This window comes from Bubalus bubalis, chromosome 12 (assembly GCF_019923935.1).
Source record: "Bubalus bubalis isolate 160015118507 breed Murrah chromosome 12, NDDB_SH_1, whole genome shotgun sequence".
In the NCBI taxonomy this organism is placed as follows: domain Eukaryota; kingdom Metazoa; phylum Chordata; class Mammalia; order Artiodactyla; family Bovidae; genus Bubalus; species Bubalus bubalis.
In genome coordinates this window covers 49,683,203-49,700,874 of record NC_059168.1, presented here as the reverse complement: position 1 = coordinate 49,700,874, position 17,672 = coordinate 49,683,203, and the positions used below count along the sequence as shown (strand labels likewise).

General features: G+C 45.5%; 1 protein-coding gene across 1 annotated transcript in view; it reads left to right on the top strand.

Moving 5' to 3' along the window:
* DNAH6 (dynein axonemal heavy chain 6) overlaps positions 1–11,006 on the top strand; it is a 279,376-nt gene extending 268,370 nt beyond the window's left edge. The window contains exons 73-77 of the mRNA XM_006055830.4: positions 1,080–1,265; positions 1,811–1,883; positions 2,924–3,075; positions 6,767–6,989; positions 10,598–11,006. Of these exons, the coding sequence (XP_006055892.4) occupies positions 1,080–1,265; positions 1,811–1,883; positions 2,924–3,075; positions 6,767–6,989; positions 10,598–10,701 (738 nt within the window). The 3' untranslated portion in view covers positions 10,702–11,006. The remainder of the gene's footprint in view (positions 1–1,079; positions 1,266–1,810; positions 1,884–2,923; positions 3,076–6,766; positions 6,990–10,597) is intronic.
* The last annotated feature ends 6,666 nt before the right edge of the window (positions 11,007–17,672 follow it).

The following is a 17,672-nucleotide window of genomic DNA, read 5'->3' as shown; positions in this document are numbered from 1 at the left end:
GGGCATGGCAACCCACTCCAGTATTCTAGACTGGAGAATCCCATGGACAAGAGGAGTCTGGTGGGCTACGGTCCATGGGTTCTCAAAGAATTGGACACTTTCATCAACATAAATTTGCCCTCTAATATCTTCCTGTAATATTTCCCCTGTATATGGCAGCAGTTTTCACAAAACTGGAACCCATGAGAGCAATATACAAATCTATGTTGTTGTTGTTTAGTCACTAATTCATGTCTGACTCTTTTGAGACCCTATGGACTATAGCCTGCCAGGCTCCTCTGTCCATGGGACTTCCCAGGCAAGAATACTGGAGTGGGTTACCATTTCCTTCTCCAGGAGATCTTGCAGACCAGAGATTGAACCCACATCTCCTGCACTGGCAGGCAGATTCTTTACTGCTGAGCTACTGGGAAACCCCTATACAAGTCTATACACCCTGCCTTTACCTTTAGCCTGGTAGCAGATAGTGCTTTGTATTTCCCATGGCTGCTGCTGGTCCAGTGTCTCCCAGGACTGCTGCCAGCCTCTGTCTTTTGTTGAGATGAGGGGAGGATAAGGAGTGTACCTTTAAAGAAGTATTTCCAGTATAAGGAAGCTCTCTGGTATCAACTGAAAGACTGGTCTCATCTAAGAATCTCCCCTTCCTGCTATAACTGCTGGGGCTGCAGGCACCCTCTGGATAGAGTTGGAGGTACTTCCCATGACCCCAGCCCCCTCCGTGGTTCCCAGATCACTAACCGTAAGGCTCATTCTTTCTTCAGCCTGGAGGACAGCTGGACAGTGGCATTTCTCAAAATGCTTGGGGGACATTTCTCTACCTTCCCTTCTCCATCCACTTCACTGTATCATGCTACTAACTGCCTAAACCATGCCCACTCCAAGGTCTTATACCTCTATGTCACAGGTTGTAAAAACTGCATGAAGATTGGAAGGTCTGACCCAGCAGAGGGCCTGCATAGAGGATACAAGCCACCAAGCAGGCCCTTCAGCCCAAGGCAACACCTGCCACCATGAACGAGGGTCATCCCCACCTGATAGAAACATCTGTGAAAGGCACCAATCCTTTCTTGTTCTTTCAGACCTCTCTAGATACACTCAACAAAGCCATTGCTGGATTAGTGGTGATGTCTGAAGAAATGGAAAAGGTGTATAACAGTTTCCTCAACAACCAGGTTCCCTCTCTATGGTCCAATACCGCCTACCCATCCCTGAAGCCACTAGGATCTTGGGTCAAAGACCTTATTCTGAGGACTGCATTTGTGGACGTAAGAAAATTTACTTCTTTGGGGTCTGATCAATCTGACGATATGGTTGGCTCTAGGGTCCTTAGGAAGCCCTCGCTAACTGAAATATTGACAACCATTGAGGGATCATCTGAATCCAAAGAAACAGAAACTTCTGGAATAGCATCACTTTGAAAATCATGCACTGATTATAGTGTAGTTTGCCCTGTGCCCTTATCCCCACTTTTCATTTTAATTCCAGGCCATCCTTGGGGTTCAGATCTCATTCATGGGACCCCCATCATGAGGTACAGAACCAATCTGACATGGGTCCAAGTGGCCAGGCGTGACCTTGCTGATATCTCCCTCTTCTAGAACCTCCATAATAACCAGGTTCTGGGTTTATGGTCAGCCTGGTAGGTGAGGAAGGGGGACAGGGCAGGCAGTAAGAATGGGGCTAGTGATAACTCAGGATCGGTTTAGATTCTGCCTCCTAAGAGACCCTCAGAAATATAACTCTGACTTAAATGACAGTTGCTATCTCAGAAAAAAAAAAAAAAGTACATTATATAATGTTTCTCCTTTAGCTGTGGCTCAAAAGAGGACAGCCCAAGTCCTTCTGGATCTCCGGTTTCTTCTTTCCTCAAGGATTTCTAACAGGTATCACTGCTTTCCCTAGAAAAATCCCCATAGGAAAAAAATCAATAAGTGTGTGATGAGTTGTGCTGGGTTTCTGGGAACTGGGAAAATGGCATGACTGCTGATGGCCTAAACCAAGGGGAATTGATTATACAGCAGCCCAAAAAGGCCCTGCTCTTCCTCACTTGCAGAGGAAAAGGATGGCAGAAATAGCAGGCATTCCCCCAACAACTTAATCCCTGCTGCTCTCAGTTTACAAGTCTAAAAGCTACTTCCCTGAGAATGCACACAGCTGCCCCAAGTCCCCATGGGACCCATGCTCAGGACCCACCTGCTCTCCAATTTCTTTGGCTCCAACTCTGAGCAGCTTCCTTCTCTCTAAAAAAATATTTTTGCTGTTCCTCCAGTGGTCCTCAGGGATTCTGGCCAGTGAGCCCCAGAGGGCACTAAGGCCTCTGGGCTCCTAGATGCTAATTTTGTTGTTGTTTAGTCTCCAAGTCCTGTCCAAATCTTTGCAACCAATGGACCATAGCCCGCCAGGCACCTCTGTTCATGGGATTTCCCAGGCAAGAAGTACTAGAATGGGTTGCCATTTCCTTCTCCAGGAGATCTTCATGACCCAGAGATTGAACTCACATCTCTTGCATCTCCTGCATTGGCAAGTGGATTCTTTACCACTGAGCCACCAGGGAAGCCCTAGATGCTAATTAGCCCAGCTCTTAATCTGTCTCATCCCGAGTCCATCATACACAGCCCAGAAACAGGCCATACAGGACAAGCTAAGCAAGATGTTAAAAGTTGGGAAGATCGGGCTCTGAAACGCCCTTGCTGGCTTGTCTCCCCCATTGGCAGAGCAGTGCACTTTAGACTTGGCCCTCCCTCTCTTTCCTACCAGGACCAAAATTTTGACTCCACCCCTCTCAGTAATTCAGAGTAAGATGTTAACGGTTGGGTCTTCTGGATGGAGAGGAAGCTCTTTAATGCTAGAGCATCCTGGTCCAAGCAAGTGGAAGCTATGTTTGGATAATAGCAACTCAGCTTTCTGGCTTTTGTATTTACAGGAACTCTTCAAAATCACGCTCGGAAATACAATTTGCCTATAGATGAGCTGAGCTTCAAGTACAACATGGTTCCTGTCTATCGGGATCAAGCCACAGTCATAGAAGCTGCCAAGACAGTGCAGTTTGGACAAGAACTGCCCATGGACACAGAGGTACTGTCCCCCTGACCGTTGTTACAGCACAGCAGCTTCTATCTACTGTCATCAGGATCTCGAGCAATCTCCCCTCCCTCACCCCTTCCACTTTCCATGTGCAGGAGTGGGAGAGGGCAGGATGGGTCTACACCTCCAAGCATGCATGCATGCACACATACTAAGTCACTTCAGCATGTCAGACTCCCAAGACAAGCTCCCAATTACCAGTGACTGGATGGCAACCACCTAAATTAGTCTGATTTGTAGAAATATATTTTACATCAATACTGCTTATTTCTTTAGATACTTAGAGTAACTTTCTCATTCATGTGGAGCAATATTTGTTGTCTAGTCACTAAGTCATGTCCGAATCTGTGCAACCCCATGGACTGTAGCCTGCCAGGCTCCTCTGTCCATGGGATTCTCCAGGCAAGAATACTGGAGTGGGTTGCCATTCCCTCCTTCAGGGGATATTCCCAACCCAGGGACTGAGCCCACGTCTACCCACATTGGCAGGCGAATTCATTACCACTGAGCCACCAGAGGAGGCAATGTAGCAAGAGGTTGAAAACCAGAGTTTCAGCATCAAGCAGGCCTGGGTAAATTCCGCCTTCCCCTCCCCAGCTGTGAGTGCTAGAGCAATGATTAACATGTCTGCACCTCAGTGTTCACATTTGCAAAACAGGGCTCATGCCACCAACTTCAGAGTTGTAGTGCATTGTCAATGAAACTGCGGGTGTCACGTGACCACTATGTAGCGCACTCATAGTATATAACTGTTATCAGAAGTTAAACCTTCCTGCCTCATTCACTCAGCTGTCTCCTAGCAGAACTGATATGCTAACTTCACACATCATGTAACTGTAACTACATTACATAACCGGCAGGAATGCACTAAGGAAGCAGTTCAGGCTCTTTGCTTACATGGTTTACTCCCTCTAGAACAGAGATTTGAAGTGTGATCCCCAGACCAGCAGCCTCAGCATCACCTGAGCACTTATTGGAAATGAACTTATTTGCAAAACAGAAAACAGACCCACAGATGTAGAAAGGAAACTATGGTTACCAAAGTGGGGAGAGGGGAGGAGGGATAAATTAACAGGTTGGGATTAAGACATATACACTGCTATATGTAAAACAGATAAGCAACAAAGACCTACTGTGTGGTACAGGGAACTATACTCAATATTTTATAATGATCTGTAAGGGAAAAGAATCTAAAAAAGAATATATATATACAAGTATATGAGGCTTCCTCAATGGCTCAGTGGGTAAAGAATCCGCCTGCAACGCAGGAGACACAGGAGATGCAGGTTTGATCCCTGAGTCAGGAAGAGCCCCTGGAGGAGGAAATGGCAACCCACTCCAGTATTCTTGTCTGGAAAATTCCATGGACAGAGGAGCCTGACAGGCTACTGTCCAAAGGGTCACAAAGAGTCGGACACGACTGAGCAACTAAACACATACACATATACAAGTAGATACACACATGTACATATATATATATATACACACACATATATATGTATAACGGAATTGCTGTACCTGAAACTAACACAACATACTTAATTTTTTTTTCAAGTAAAGTAGATTAGCATTTATTTATGGGTCCCAAGGACCCATTCCAGATAGAATCAGAAACTCTGGACTGGGATCCAGAAATCTATATTTTAATAAGTCCTCCAGGGGGTTCTTCTCAAGTTTGAGAACCCCTACTCTAGAATATCTCAACCTGGATTGCAGGTTAAAATCATCTCTGGAGCTTTAAAAACATCCTGATGCCCAGACCACATCAAGTTGCATCAGAATCACCCCAGTGACATCAGTCATCTACTTGTTAAAGCTCCCTGGGTGCTTCCAGCATACAGCCAGGGCTAAGACTCACTGCTGCCCATCTGAGCTGGCCGCCTCCAATGTACTGAGATATTAATGGGGCAGGGGAGCCTCCAGAGCACCTGTCCATCCCAGTGGGGCTTATAAATGTCATTTTCTATGCGTGCTATGACATCAAAGATCTGTTCCAGATTGCCTTTGCTAAGAATGTATTCACTAGCTGGTCAGTGTATATGGGGTATGTGACTTTTAGTGGCTTTCCTTAAAATATCATAGTATTAATAGGAATTTCTCCTGGGTAATTTAATCAGTATCCACCCCACTCAGATCTGCTTGATCTAGTCTTTGCTCTGAATAGCAAAGATGCACAAAGGTAAGATTGACCCCATATTCATGGATTACTCTACAAAATACTGTAATTCCCCATGCCTCTTAATTGCTTATATCTTAAAATGACAGTGAAAGAGTTTATGTCTTTAAGAACATTTGTTTTAGCATCAACATTTTTTTATCTTAAAGTATTAGCTTGTAAAAGTAGGGAGGAAATCAATTTTGAAATGCACTCACTGTTATTTTGAGACCCTTCTCAGCCAGGAGAGTGTCGCAGGCCCAGGTCAGGAATAATGAGTCTGCAGGAGGACAGGACAATACCCGCATAAAAGCCTTCATCCAGGCCATCCTGGATGTTGGCCCTGCTCTGTGCCTGGCATGCTATATCTGCCACATAGGCCAACTGACAGACAGAAGTTCACAGTAACTACTGGCGTCTCTGCCCTCCAGCCACACCAGTACACACACGTCTCCACATGGGCCGTGTACAGTGAGCCGTAGCGAAGCCTGGGAATCTCTGCCTTCTGTGGAGACTGCAGACTGTATAGTCAGCCCATCTCTTGGTCCTCCCAGAAAACACAGCAAGAGACTGTTAGACAACTTGAGTTCTGTTACCAACAACAGGGCCACTGTCAGCCCAGTGCCGCCTTCATGCCATTTAGGAAAAGGCACTCCTCTTGGAGGTGTGTGCAGATGACTCCTACACACAGCCTGACAAGCGCATGGCAGGATGGTTTCAGCCTCTACTCAGGCAAACCTGCACAAGTGTGTATGGCAGCCCCGATAACAGGAAGGCCCACCGCACCACGCTGTACCCATGGGATAAACTACAAGATGCTAGAAAGTAAAGTCCAACCCACAAGACCTTATCATCCTTTGATTCACTGTAAAACATACCACTTAAAACCACACTGCTTAGTCCTCTGTCTGCAGGTGTGAAACTCCAATTGTAAAAAGATCTAGGGCCCCAGGACGGGCCAGATTCACTCAGTGTTTGAGGAAGGATACACAAAGCTCACACCTGGCAGAAACTAGACACTAGTGATGACATCTAATCACAGGACATTGAGGGATAGGGTCTCTGTCTCTGTCTCTTTCTCTCACAAAATTTCTTTTAAAAAATTCTCCATAAGCATTCTGCAAATATTGTCACAGATATATAATCTATCGTCTGGAAGAGCACTCAGATCTTTGAAAGGCCTTGCTAAAAATAACAGATGATAATCACAGCCCTAGTGGCCACTTCCCATGAGAAGGGGAAAATCCTAACATCTTGGTATCAGAGACTGAAGCCCATCAGTGGGTTTCCCTGGGGTACCATGTACCAGACAGCCTTGTAGAGTGTGAACAGTATGAGACTTGGTGACAAACTGAAAAGCAAACTATATCACCTTTTGGAGCCTTGGCATTTCCTCTCTAAGATGTGAGGGATAAGAGAATCTCTAGAATAGTTCTTCAAACTGATTGAGGATGTAGGACTAGGAGGGGGCCCAAGAGGGCGACCCCTCCTGCTCTTCTCACCTCTGAACGTCTACGTATCTTTCAGTTGCCCTCTCCTGAGGATGGCGTTCTTGTCCATGGGATGTTCATGGATGCTTCTCGATGGGATAATAAGGACATGGTGATAGAAGACGCACTGCCCGGACAGATGAATCCAATGCTGCCTGTGGTGCATTTTGAACCACGACAAAATTATGAGCCAAGCCCAACACTCTACCACTCCCCACTTTATAAGACAGGGGCTCGAGCAGGAACCCTCTCAACCACAGGTGAGGACATTCTTACATCGGCATATAAATAATGACTAAATGCAGACTACAATCAAAATCCAAATGCTTTGTTGTAATGTACAAATGGTGATCTTGGGCCGATTAGCCAGGCTTAAAATAAGGCCGCTTATAACATACAAATTTATCAATGCTGTAAATTCTATTCATTTTAATGCTGAGTATAGATTAATATTATAAAACCAATGCTTGCTTCCATTAGTCTGGTGGTGGTAATGAGTCGAAAATAGTTTATTGAGCAACGTCGCCTAATTTCAAAATGATGGACTGAGTAGACACTAAAACATTGAGACTCAGCATAGAAAGAGATTTTAAAATAAATAAATGAATGCCATGGTACAAAAGGGGAAATCTTAGTAGTCCTGAAACTGAGATACAGCCCTGAAAAAGAGGAACCAGATCTTTAGAAAGCCATTATTAACAGATAAGCTGAAAGACTGCATGCAGAGAGCTAAAGAGTGAGCCAAGAGAATGCACTGAGGAAATCCCTAAAAATACAGCTCAAAGCAATTTTTTTTTAACATAACACTATGGAAAGAGTCAAAATTTCCAATATTTATCTAGTAGGTAATCTGTAAAGAGAAAAGAGAGAAAAATGGAAGAGCAATAATATTTGAAAAAGTGGCTGATAATTTCCCAGAACCGAAGAAACACTTGAGTTCTCAGATTAAGAGAGCTCACAAAGTAGAAGAGGTAATTTTTTAAAATATACAACAAGCCAATAAACAATCAAATTTTAAAAGAAACCTAGATATATCAAAGTGATACTTACTATTATCAGAAAGAAAATTCTCAAAGAGATAAAATTATTAATAGGCTGGAAATAAAATTTCAGAAAATGAGACTCAGATTGACTTCAGACATGTCTCATTATCCACAGTGCATATAAAAAGAAAATAGAGACACCTCTTCAAAGTGTTGAAGATAAAAAACCTTAAATAGAATGGCAAATGCAACCAGATTATCATCTGAAAGGAAAGCTGTAATAACAACTGTCTTGAACATACAAAGTCTCTATAGTAATCACTACTGATCCTCTATTTAAAACTCACACAGAGAGTTAAATCTTTAATATTTGATGATAGAAATGAATTTATAATAACTTGGAACTAAATTTCCAAATGACAGAAATATGGGATGGGGGAGCAGGGCAAAAAGAACTAAAACAGTTGTTCTCATTTCAATGGAAGATGTGTAGATACTGATGATATTTATTTTTCTCAGTTAAAGGATGTCCTCTCAGGGCAAGGTACAGAATAGAACTAAGGTAGCCACTCATGTCACATGATCTACCACTCCCATGACAAGTCTAAAACACACATTATTCAAAGGTATTTTTTAAATTAATATGGTATTTACAAGTTTTTGTAGGGATATATGCTTTATTTATCTTGGATAAGTATCTAGGAATGGAATGATGACTCATGCAGTAGGTATATGTTTAACGTTTTAAGATACAGCCAAAATGTTTTCCAAAGTGACCACAGCACTTAACATCCCCACCAGCAGTATATGGGGGCTCTAGATCCTCCAGATCCTCACCACCACTTAGTATGATCAGTCCTTTTAATTTTAGATGATAGATGACAGACAGATAGTTTGATGATAGATAGATAATAGAATATAATGGTATCTAATTTTCATTTCCCTAATGACTAGTGACAGTAACCATCTTTTCTGGTGCTTATTTACATCTTCTCAGATGTGTCTGTTCCAATCTTTTGCCCATTTTTTAACAGAGTCATTTCTCCTCTTATTTATTGCTGGTTAAAATTCCAACAGGAACTCTGGTTTTCAGGAAGAGGCAAAAGTAGTAATTAATATGACAAAGCACTGGCACAGGACTCAATGAACAGATCAAATGTTGTACTGGATAGACAGCCCAGAAACACACTGTGCATATGGGGAACTTGACATGTAATAGCAGCATCATTTAAAATTGGTCAGGAAGAGGGAGATTATTCCATAAATGATCCTGGGACAACTGGTTATGCCAAACTAAGATCTTTATCTCATATCACTACAAAAATTAAATCACAGATGGACTTAATCATCATTAAAATTTTAAATTATCAACCTAAATGAAATAATGGCTCTAAGTAGTAATTGAGCTTCCCTGGTTGCTCAGTGGTAAAAAATCCACATGCCAGTGAAGGAGACGAGAAGATCCCCTGAAGAAGGGAATGGCAACCCACTCTAGTATCCTTGCCTAGAGAATTCCACGGACAGAGGAGCCTGATAGGCTACAGTCCATGGGGTCACAAAGGAGTCACATAACTTGGCAACTAAACAACAAGTAATAATTAGCTTCTGTGGACATTCCTTTCAAAAAAAGACAACCAGACACAAGGTGTTTCCTGATGGCAGTGCACACCACTTAGGAAGTATTCTTGCCAAAAAACCTCAACCCTGAATGTGATCACACCTCTAGATCTAACCACTCTTAGAGGGATAGGGGAACATGTGTAAAATCACCAAAGGGACACTGTCAGCAAAAGCCAGACTCTGGGAAGCCTTATGGGACAAACAGCCTGGTTGTTCCAACAAATATATTACAAAGGAGTGGCAAAAGAAACACAGAGGGAGACTACCATCGAAAGAGATCCAAGAGACACATCACTGTTGCAAGGTGTGGACCTCTCAAACCAAACAAATGGTTGCTATACATATATCTACTGTAATACTGCTATAAAATGGTACTCAAGCACTCGCCAAGGCACATGCAGGGAATGACATGCAAAGATAAGGAGAAGGGAGATGTAGGCATTCTCTGCTGGGGACACCCCCAGTCTCCCCAACTTCCAGACAGATGAAGTTTGCTGTGAATGCCAGAAATAGCAGCACCCATCTTGAGGGCAAGGCTCTCTTCTTCTCATCCTGGTCTTGGTCCCCTCACACAGGCCCACGATGAAGAAACTGCAAAACTGATCTCTTACTTCAGATGTCTCAGAGCTGAGGACAAAATACCTCTGACTCAGGACCCCAGTGCCTATCTGCTGGGTGGAACAAAGGGTGGATGGATGGATGGAGACAAGCCAATGGACAAATGGATGGGTGAATAGAGAAATGGATGGATGACTGGAGGGAGACAAGCATATCGACAAGTGGATGGATGGGCAGATGGATAGATGGATGGATGGATGGACAAGCAGATAGATGGATGGATGGATGGACAAGCAGATGGATGGATGGATGGATGGAAGGATAGATGGAAAAGCAGGTGGACAAATGGATAGATGGATGGACAGACAAGCAGATGGACAAATGGATGGATGCCTAACCTACCAACCACATCCCCTGAGTCTCACTAAAAGCTCAGGCCTCAATCCTAGTGCAATGCTCAGAAACAGACTGCAGGGAGATTGAAACATAATTTCTAAGGTTATACAATGTCTAAACTGGACAAGTCCTAAAGGATCATTTGTTCTAACATCTTCATTTTATGGAGCATAAAACTGAAATCCACAGAGGATTGTTGCCTCTTTAGAGGCACAGACAGGTCTGGAACCCAGATGTCTTGACTCCTGGTACCATGATTTTTATATTAAGGGGTTGTTCTTTAACACTTTTTTCCTTGTATCCTTAACTAGGTCATTCAACCAACTTTGTGGTGACTGTCCTCTTACCCTCCAAGCGGTCGAAAGATTACTGGATTGCCAAAGGATCAGCTTTGCTCTGCCAGCTAAATGAGTGAAAACATACCACCTCTGTGCTGAAAAAGAACCAGACCAGAGATCTTTCCCTAATGGGGAGAAAATTCTGTATAACTTACAAATAAGCAAAAGGGCTTTACTTGTAATCTGGCGTAAACGCAGCAAGTGTGGCTTTTATTTCTTTTATAACCTAGAATAAAGTGTTCGAGTTCCTTCTTTCTGCTTGTGATTTAAACTCTGATGTGAAAGCAGTGGGTTTAACCCTCACATCTTAAGCCTACTCCCCCTCCTGCATGTGAGAGGCAGCTTCCCATTTGTAAGGAGTTGGGCCCAGCATGAAGGGGCAGAGAGGGGTTGGGCAGAGTCAGAGCTCAGGACTTCCTCATCTATCAGGGCTTCTTTCCTCTTTACATGAATATGAAAGGCCCAGTGTACGTGTCAGTCACATGGCCCTAGGTCCTTCCATTTCTAGACCAAATTAAGAGCCCAACGCATGAGATCTGGGCCCATGGTGACATTCCTCCACCCTGTGGGGCTGGATTGCAATTCTTAGAAGAGCCTGTGGTGCTCTCAGGAAAGAGCAGGTCGCTCCTGCCCAAGTACAGAGGAACTTTCCACTTTAGGATAAAACTACTGGGCTTCCCTGGTGGCTCAGATGGTAAAGATGGCTCAGATGCCTGCAAAGCAAGAGACCCAGGTTGATCCCTGGGTCAGGAAGATCCCCTAGAGAAGGAAGTGGCTCCCTACTCCAGTATTCTTACCTGGAGAATCCCATGAACAGAGGAGCATGGCAGACTACAGTCCATAGGGTTGCAAAGAGTCAGACACGACTGAGCCACTAACATTTTCAAGTGAAAACTGGCCAAGTCCCCCCCAGGTGCACTGGCGCCCCTGCCACCTCAGAGGTTGCTGGGCCAGTGCTGACATGGAGCAGCCACTTTGGGGTGGTTTGTTTTTTACATTTTTATTTATTTGGCTGTGCTGGATCTTCATTGCTGTGCACAGGCTTTCTCTAGTTGCGGCGAGTGGGGGCTAGTTTTGGTTGCTGTGTGTGGGCTTCTCCTTTTGGTGGTTTCTCTTGTTGCAGAGCACAGACTCTAAGCATGTGGGCTTCAGAAGTTGCAGCACACATGCTCAGTAGTTGTGGCATTCAGGCTTAGTTGCTCTCTGGCATGTGGAATTTTCCCAGACCAGGGATCGAATCCATGTCCCTGAACCCATGTCCCCTGCATTGGCAGGTGGATTCTTATCCACTGTACCACCAGAGAAGTCCAACCACTGTGTTTTGCAAACCATTTTGCCAATAGAATCTCTTGCTTCCTTGCCCTAATATGAGCCAAGAACGTGGGTACCACTCAGCTAGGATGTGGACCTCTGGAGAAGGCCATGACACCTGCTTAACAGGAAGTTGAAAGAACAGGATCAGCCACAGTAATCCTTCCCTCCTGTTTACCTCCCCTCTTCCACCTTCATATTAAAAAACAGAGACATCACTTTGCCGACAAAGGCCAGTCTAGTCAAAGCTATGGTTTTTGCAGTAGTCATGTCTGGATGGGAGAGTTGGACCATTAAGAAGGCTTAGTACCAAAGAATTGATACTTTCAAACTGTGGTGCTGGAGAAGACTCTCGGGAGGCCCTTGGAGAGCAAGGAGATCAAATCAGTCAATCCTAAAGGAAATCAACCCTGAATATTCATTGGAAGACTGATGCTGAAGCTCCAATACTTTGACCACCTGATGTGAAAAGCCGACTCATTGAAAAGACCCTGATGCTGGGAAAGAACTGAAGGCAGGAGAAGTGGACGACAGAGGATGAGATGGTTGGATGGCATCACGGACTCGGTGGACATGCGTTTGAGCAAACTCCAGGAGATAGTGAAGGACAGGGAAGCCTGCTGTGCTGCAGTCTATAGAGTGGCAAAGAGTCAGACATGATGGAGCGACTGAACAGCAACAACCCCACCTTCATCCCCCTACCTACCAAAGTTAAGAACAGACTCAAGTCACTGAGAAGCAAGGAGCACCACTTACATCAGTGCAGAAATCAGCAACTCCTCTTGGTGCTTCAAGAAGGAAGAGGTACTTCCTAAGCTGTAGGAGTGGCTGCAGCTGCAGAAGTCAGATGGTTGACATTAGGCACCTGAGCAGCTATAATCCGAGGTCAGAAAGCTGCAGGAAACTGTGCCAACCTCATGCAGAGCCTAGCCACCACACACACTTGTGTCTGCTGGAGCCAGCACATAACTGCCACCACTATTGAAGAAAACGGTCTTCTGCCCCTTTCACCTTCTGAATCTCCCTCAGTGTATCTCATGAGAAGACTCTCGATCACAGCAGCAAGGGTATCTGTGAAAGTTCAGCCCTCCCACCCCAGCCCTCCCACAGTGGGCACGGAGTGGAGCAAAGGTGGTGGACATGGGTCCTGATTGCCATCACATTACTCTTTCTGTGGGACCCCAAAGACGTTCCCGGCCCTGGAAACGACAAAGAAACTCTTTGTCATTTCTGAACCCACAGAAAGTCTCTGGGACTCACAGATTTAGAAAATAAACTTAGAGTTGCCAGGGAGACAAGGATAGGGAGTTTGTGATGGACATGTACACACAACTATATTCAGAATGCATAACCAACAAGGACATGTATAGCACATGCAACTCAATATTATGTGGCAGCCTGGATAGGAGTGGGGTTTAGGGGAGAAAGGATACACATACATATGGCTGAGTCTTTTTGCTGAACACCTGAAACTACCACAACATAAACTATACACCAATACAAAATAAAAAGTTTGAAAAAAAGAGAGAGAAAGTCTCTAGAAAGGAAAGCAGAGCTGCAAGCCCAGGCAATCAAGGTAACCAAAACAAGATTAGGAACAAACACATCTGCTGCTTATCAGCCCCGTCCAAGTCCTGGGTAGGCCCTCTTGGGTTTCTGTGAGCTGCTCAGAGACTCAGGAGAACCATGAAGAAACTCGGCCACATGTAGGAGTTCCTGGTCGGTAACCAAGGTGGAACACGGGGAGGAGGATGGGAGGCAGGGTGGAGGGAGTGCGTGGAGACTAGCTGAAAGTTTCTATTTCAGACTCAATCAGGGCAGTTTGGCTCTTACTCATTTTTTAGAGATATTCCCCATAAGACTTTATTTGGAAAACACAAAGACATATAAATAATAAATAACACACAGGACAAGGGTAGGAGGAGAGTTTGAAAACCACTTTCTCTCACAGCACCTCTGACAAACCCTACCATCCACCAGTCTTCACATGTGGATGAAACATCCTCACGCACTATACCCGGTGAAAGCATCTGTCAGAGTGTGGGAGGCACCCTAGTCACCAGACCTTGAACAGAGAGGAGCAGAACAGAAATTCCAGGGCCTGCTGACTCCACTGCAGCCAGAACCAGGAGATGATAGAGAGAAGGGTGGCAGAAAGAAGGGGCAGGGTCCATGGCTTCAGGCAGGCCCAGGTGTGGGGCTAGGAGTGCAGCAGAGGTGGGATTCAGAGCGTGTGAGAAAAAAGTTGCCCGATTGATATACACAATGTAGGGGGGGAAATCTACACAAAAAAATGATTTTCATACAATTCATTTACAATTAATTATTATCACACAGCTCATTATGTTACAAAACTATACACTTCCCCCAAGCACTGGTAGATAACCCAAAGTCATTCCTTGGAAAAAAGAATCAGTGCTGGCTTTTATTCTGAGTCTCTTTTGAGTTGGGCCTATCAGGGCCAACCCAGAGTGTGGAGTACAGGAAGGGCTGTCCTTCAAGTCCAAGGGGTCAGGGTCTTGGCTTGACTCCTCTGGTCAATATAGGAAGTATGTCTCTGTTTGGAAAGTCAGCACCAGCTCCCAGAATGCAGGAGTCCAGAGAGACAGGCAGGCACTGCTGGCCACCATCTAGCTGTGGGGTTATTGCCTGGGATGAGGAGCAACAGATCGGTGGAGATGTGCCTGTCCAGAACAGGGACCTTGAACTGTGGGGCTGCAGCATTCGTTGACAAAGAAAAAGAGTCTTCGGGCACAACAGGAGCAACTAGACACTCCAAGGCCCCAGGAGCCTGCACGGCTTTTTTTCACCTCTCTCCTCCCAAGACAGGACTGGATTTCAGTATGTTAATAGGGTTCCTACATCCCGGCCTTTTTACCCCAGCCACAAGAAAACCAAATGGTACAGGTGCGAAGACCAGCACGACGACTTCCCTCAGCTCTCTGCTTCTTGGTTCAAGGACTATTAAAACTAGGTTACTCAAACTTGCTAGTCATCAGCATCTGGGCAATGTCAGGCAAGGACCCTGACCACACACAGGCACCACCAAGCCAGTATGATTCTTCCCTGGCTCTCTGGCTCTCTGTCCTATCCCAGCGTGGGTCTGGTGTGAACACCATGCAGCCATCTCAGGTCAAGACAGTAGGAGCCAAGAGGCCCATGACCTCAGGCTCACCTGGTCCTTTCAGCTCAGCTCAGGTGTAACATGCCCAACACTTGCATGGCCACCTTGAAAGAAAAGACCCCAGACTGAGAAGGTAATAAACAGGTTAGTGTATACCTCCATCAGTGAAGGATGGTTAAATTTAATCTGGATTCCCCTCCATCAGAGTGGACAGAAGACCTCCCCCCCATCATGCCCCAGGGCTGTGAGGAACAGGAAAGGCTGCTCCCTAATGGTGGGGACACTCACCCCAACCACAGCCCTGAACCTCTGCCTAAGCAAATAAGACCCACATTCCTGGACTGCTGTTTACTCGCACTTATGGGGTGAGGACCCATCAGGGGATGGGCTTCTGGCCGGCGCAGTTGCCTCACTTCTCTTCCAGTCGGACCCACTGGTCGCTAAACTGCCGAAAGCCCTGCATCTGCTGCAGCCGCCTCCACTTCTTCTGGAACTTTGCTGGTGCTTCCCCTGGCAGGTGGGCGCTTCTGGGCAGAGACACGTGTGGCAGCAACAGTGAGTGCCCCTTAGACCCAGTTTCCGGTACTAGCGCTTCAGGGGCGGGCACTTCCATAGCCAAGATGGCAGAAGAGGCAGTGGGTTTCTGGAGAGGAAGGGCGAGGGATTGAACATCCCACAGCATGATGCCCTCCCACACCTTTAAGGCTCAGGACCTCACAAAGGCAGATAATGTGAAAGTTTAAGAAGGCTGGGGAGGCAGGGGTCTGGAAGCCACCTGGAGAAGAAGAGACCACTTTTGAAGCTTTGTTTTTCCTTCATATGCCATCATTGTATTCTCTCCAGATCCCCTAGCTCTGGGGAAGAAATGTAAGATTTCTTTTTAACTGCTTATAATTACTGCAGTTGCCTAACAATGGATCACCACCATCTAGAAAGTCACTGAAGATTACAGCATTTAAAGAGGGATGAAAAATATTTAAATACTATTTACTTAGAACAACTGAAGTGGTCCTTAACCCTGTTAATCCCTCCTGAATCCCTGTAAGGGCCGTGCTCTTAAAGAGACTCTTTAACACCCACAGAGCCCTGCCCAGATTCAAGTGTCATATGCTCAGAATCATCCTTAAGGATTATCACATGGCTGCCAAGAAGGGGAAGAAGGAAGACAGTCTCTCCACAGCCAATGCCCTGGGCCCCCTCACCCACCCCTTCACTGTGGGTGTCTCCCTAGCTCTGGGTTGTTAGCCCCTCATCTCTTCTTCTCCCTGAAGAGGAGCATCTTTGGAGACCTCATGCTCCCTTTCGGCCTCACCTAAGAGAACTCCAGACAAGATCACCACTGAAAACTCTTTGATGCAACCCTCATAGAGCACAGTCAGGACAGCTGCTGCAGCCACATACACCAAACTCCCCAGGATCACATGAGAGGGGAACCCAGGTCTTTGCGCTGGTTCTTACAGACTCTGATAGAATTAGGGGTGGGGGCACTGAATGGATCTGTTGCAGGAAGGGGGAGCCCTTCTAGGGCCTGTAAGTGGTTGTCTAGTACCCAGAAATGAATTATCCCGAGGAGACACATGAGCTGACAAAGCAAGAGACTTTATTGGAAAGGGTGCCCTGGTGGAGAGCAGTAGGGTAGGGGAACCCAGGAGAACTGCTCAGCTCCTGGCTCAAAGTCTTGGGTTTTATGATGATGGGATTAGCTTCCAGATTGTCTTTGGCCAATCATTCTGACTTAGAGTTCTTCTTGGTAGTGCATGCATTGCACAGCTAAGGTGGATGCCAGTGAGAGGGATTCTGGGAGGTGGTAGGACGTGTGATGTCTCCCTTTGACCTTTCCTGAACTCTTCTGGTTAGTGGTGGTTTATTAGTTCCACGTTCCTTAACAGAACCTCCTGTCCTAAAATAACTCACGCAAATGGTTACTATGGGCCTGGCCAGGGCAGGCGGTTTCAGTCAGTGTGCTTCCCCTAACAGCTCCCGGCAGGGGAAACTGCACGAACAAAGAGGAAGGGGCTGGAAAGCTAAAAGTAGAAGAAAAGGCAGAAAGAGAAGGGCGGTACAAGCAAAGGTTCTGAACTGTCTCCTGACTTTGATGAGCTGGGTCACTTTCAGTTTTTTCATCAGTAAAGGAGAAGAAACCACCACCTCAGAGGTTGGTTTTGTTACAGAGTCCAAGCCTGCTCTGGTCCCCAAACGAAAGGCCAATAAATCTGAGACAAGGTGTTAAGACAAGGAAGGAACTTTATTCCAGAGCCAACTGACCAAGAAGATGGTAGGTCAGAACCTCAAAATAACTGTCTTGTTGGGGCCTGAATGCCAGGTTCTTTTATGGATCAGAGATGGGCGGAGGTGAGGAAACAAAGTTAAAATACCATTTAATTCCTGCAAATATCTCCTAGAATGGCAAGCCTCAGATATGGGGATGTGTTAGTTTCAGTTCCTTACAGTCATTTCATGGGTGGTGTGAAATGGAATATCTCCTGTCATATCAACAAACAAAGATGTCATATCTATCTGTGATTCTGGCCTCCCGAAATGTGAATTTCTGGGTCACTAAGTGGGCAGACAGGGGCACCGGGTGCTGCTCCATTTGCCACACAAAGAATTCAA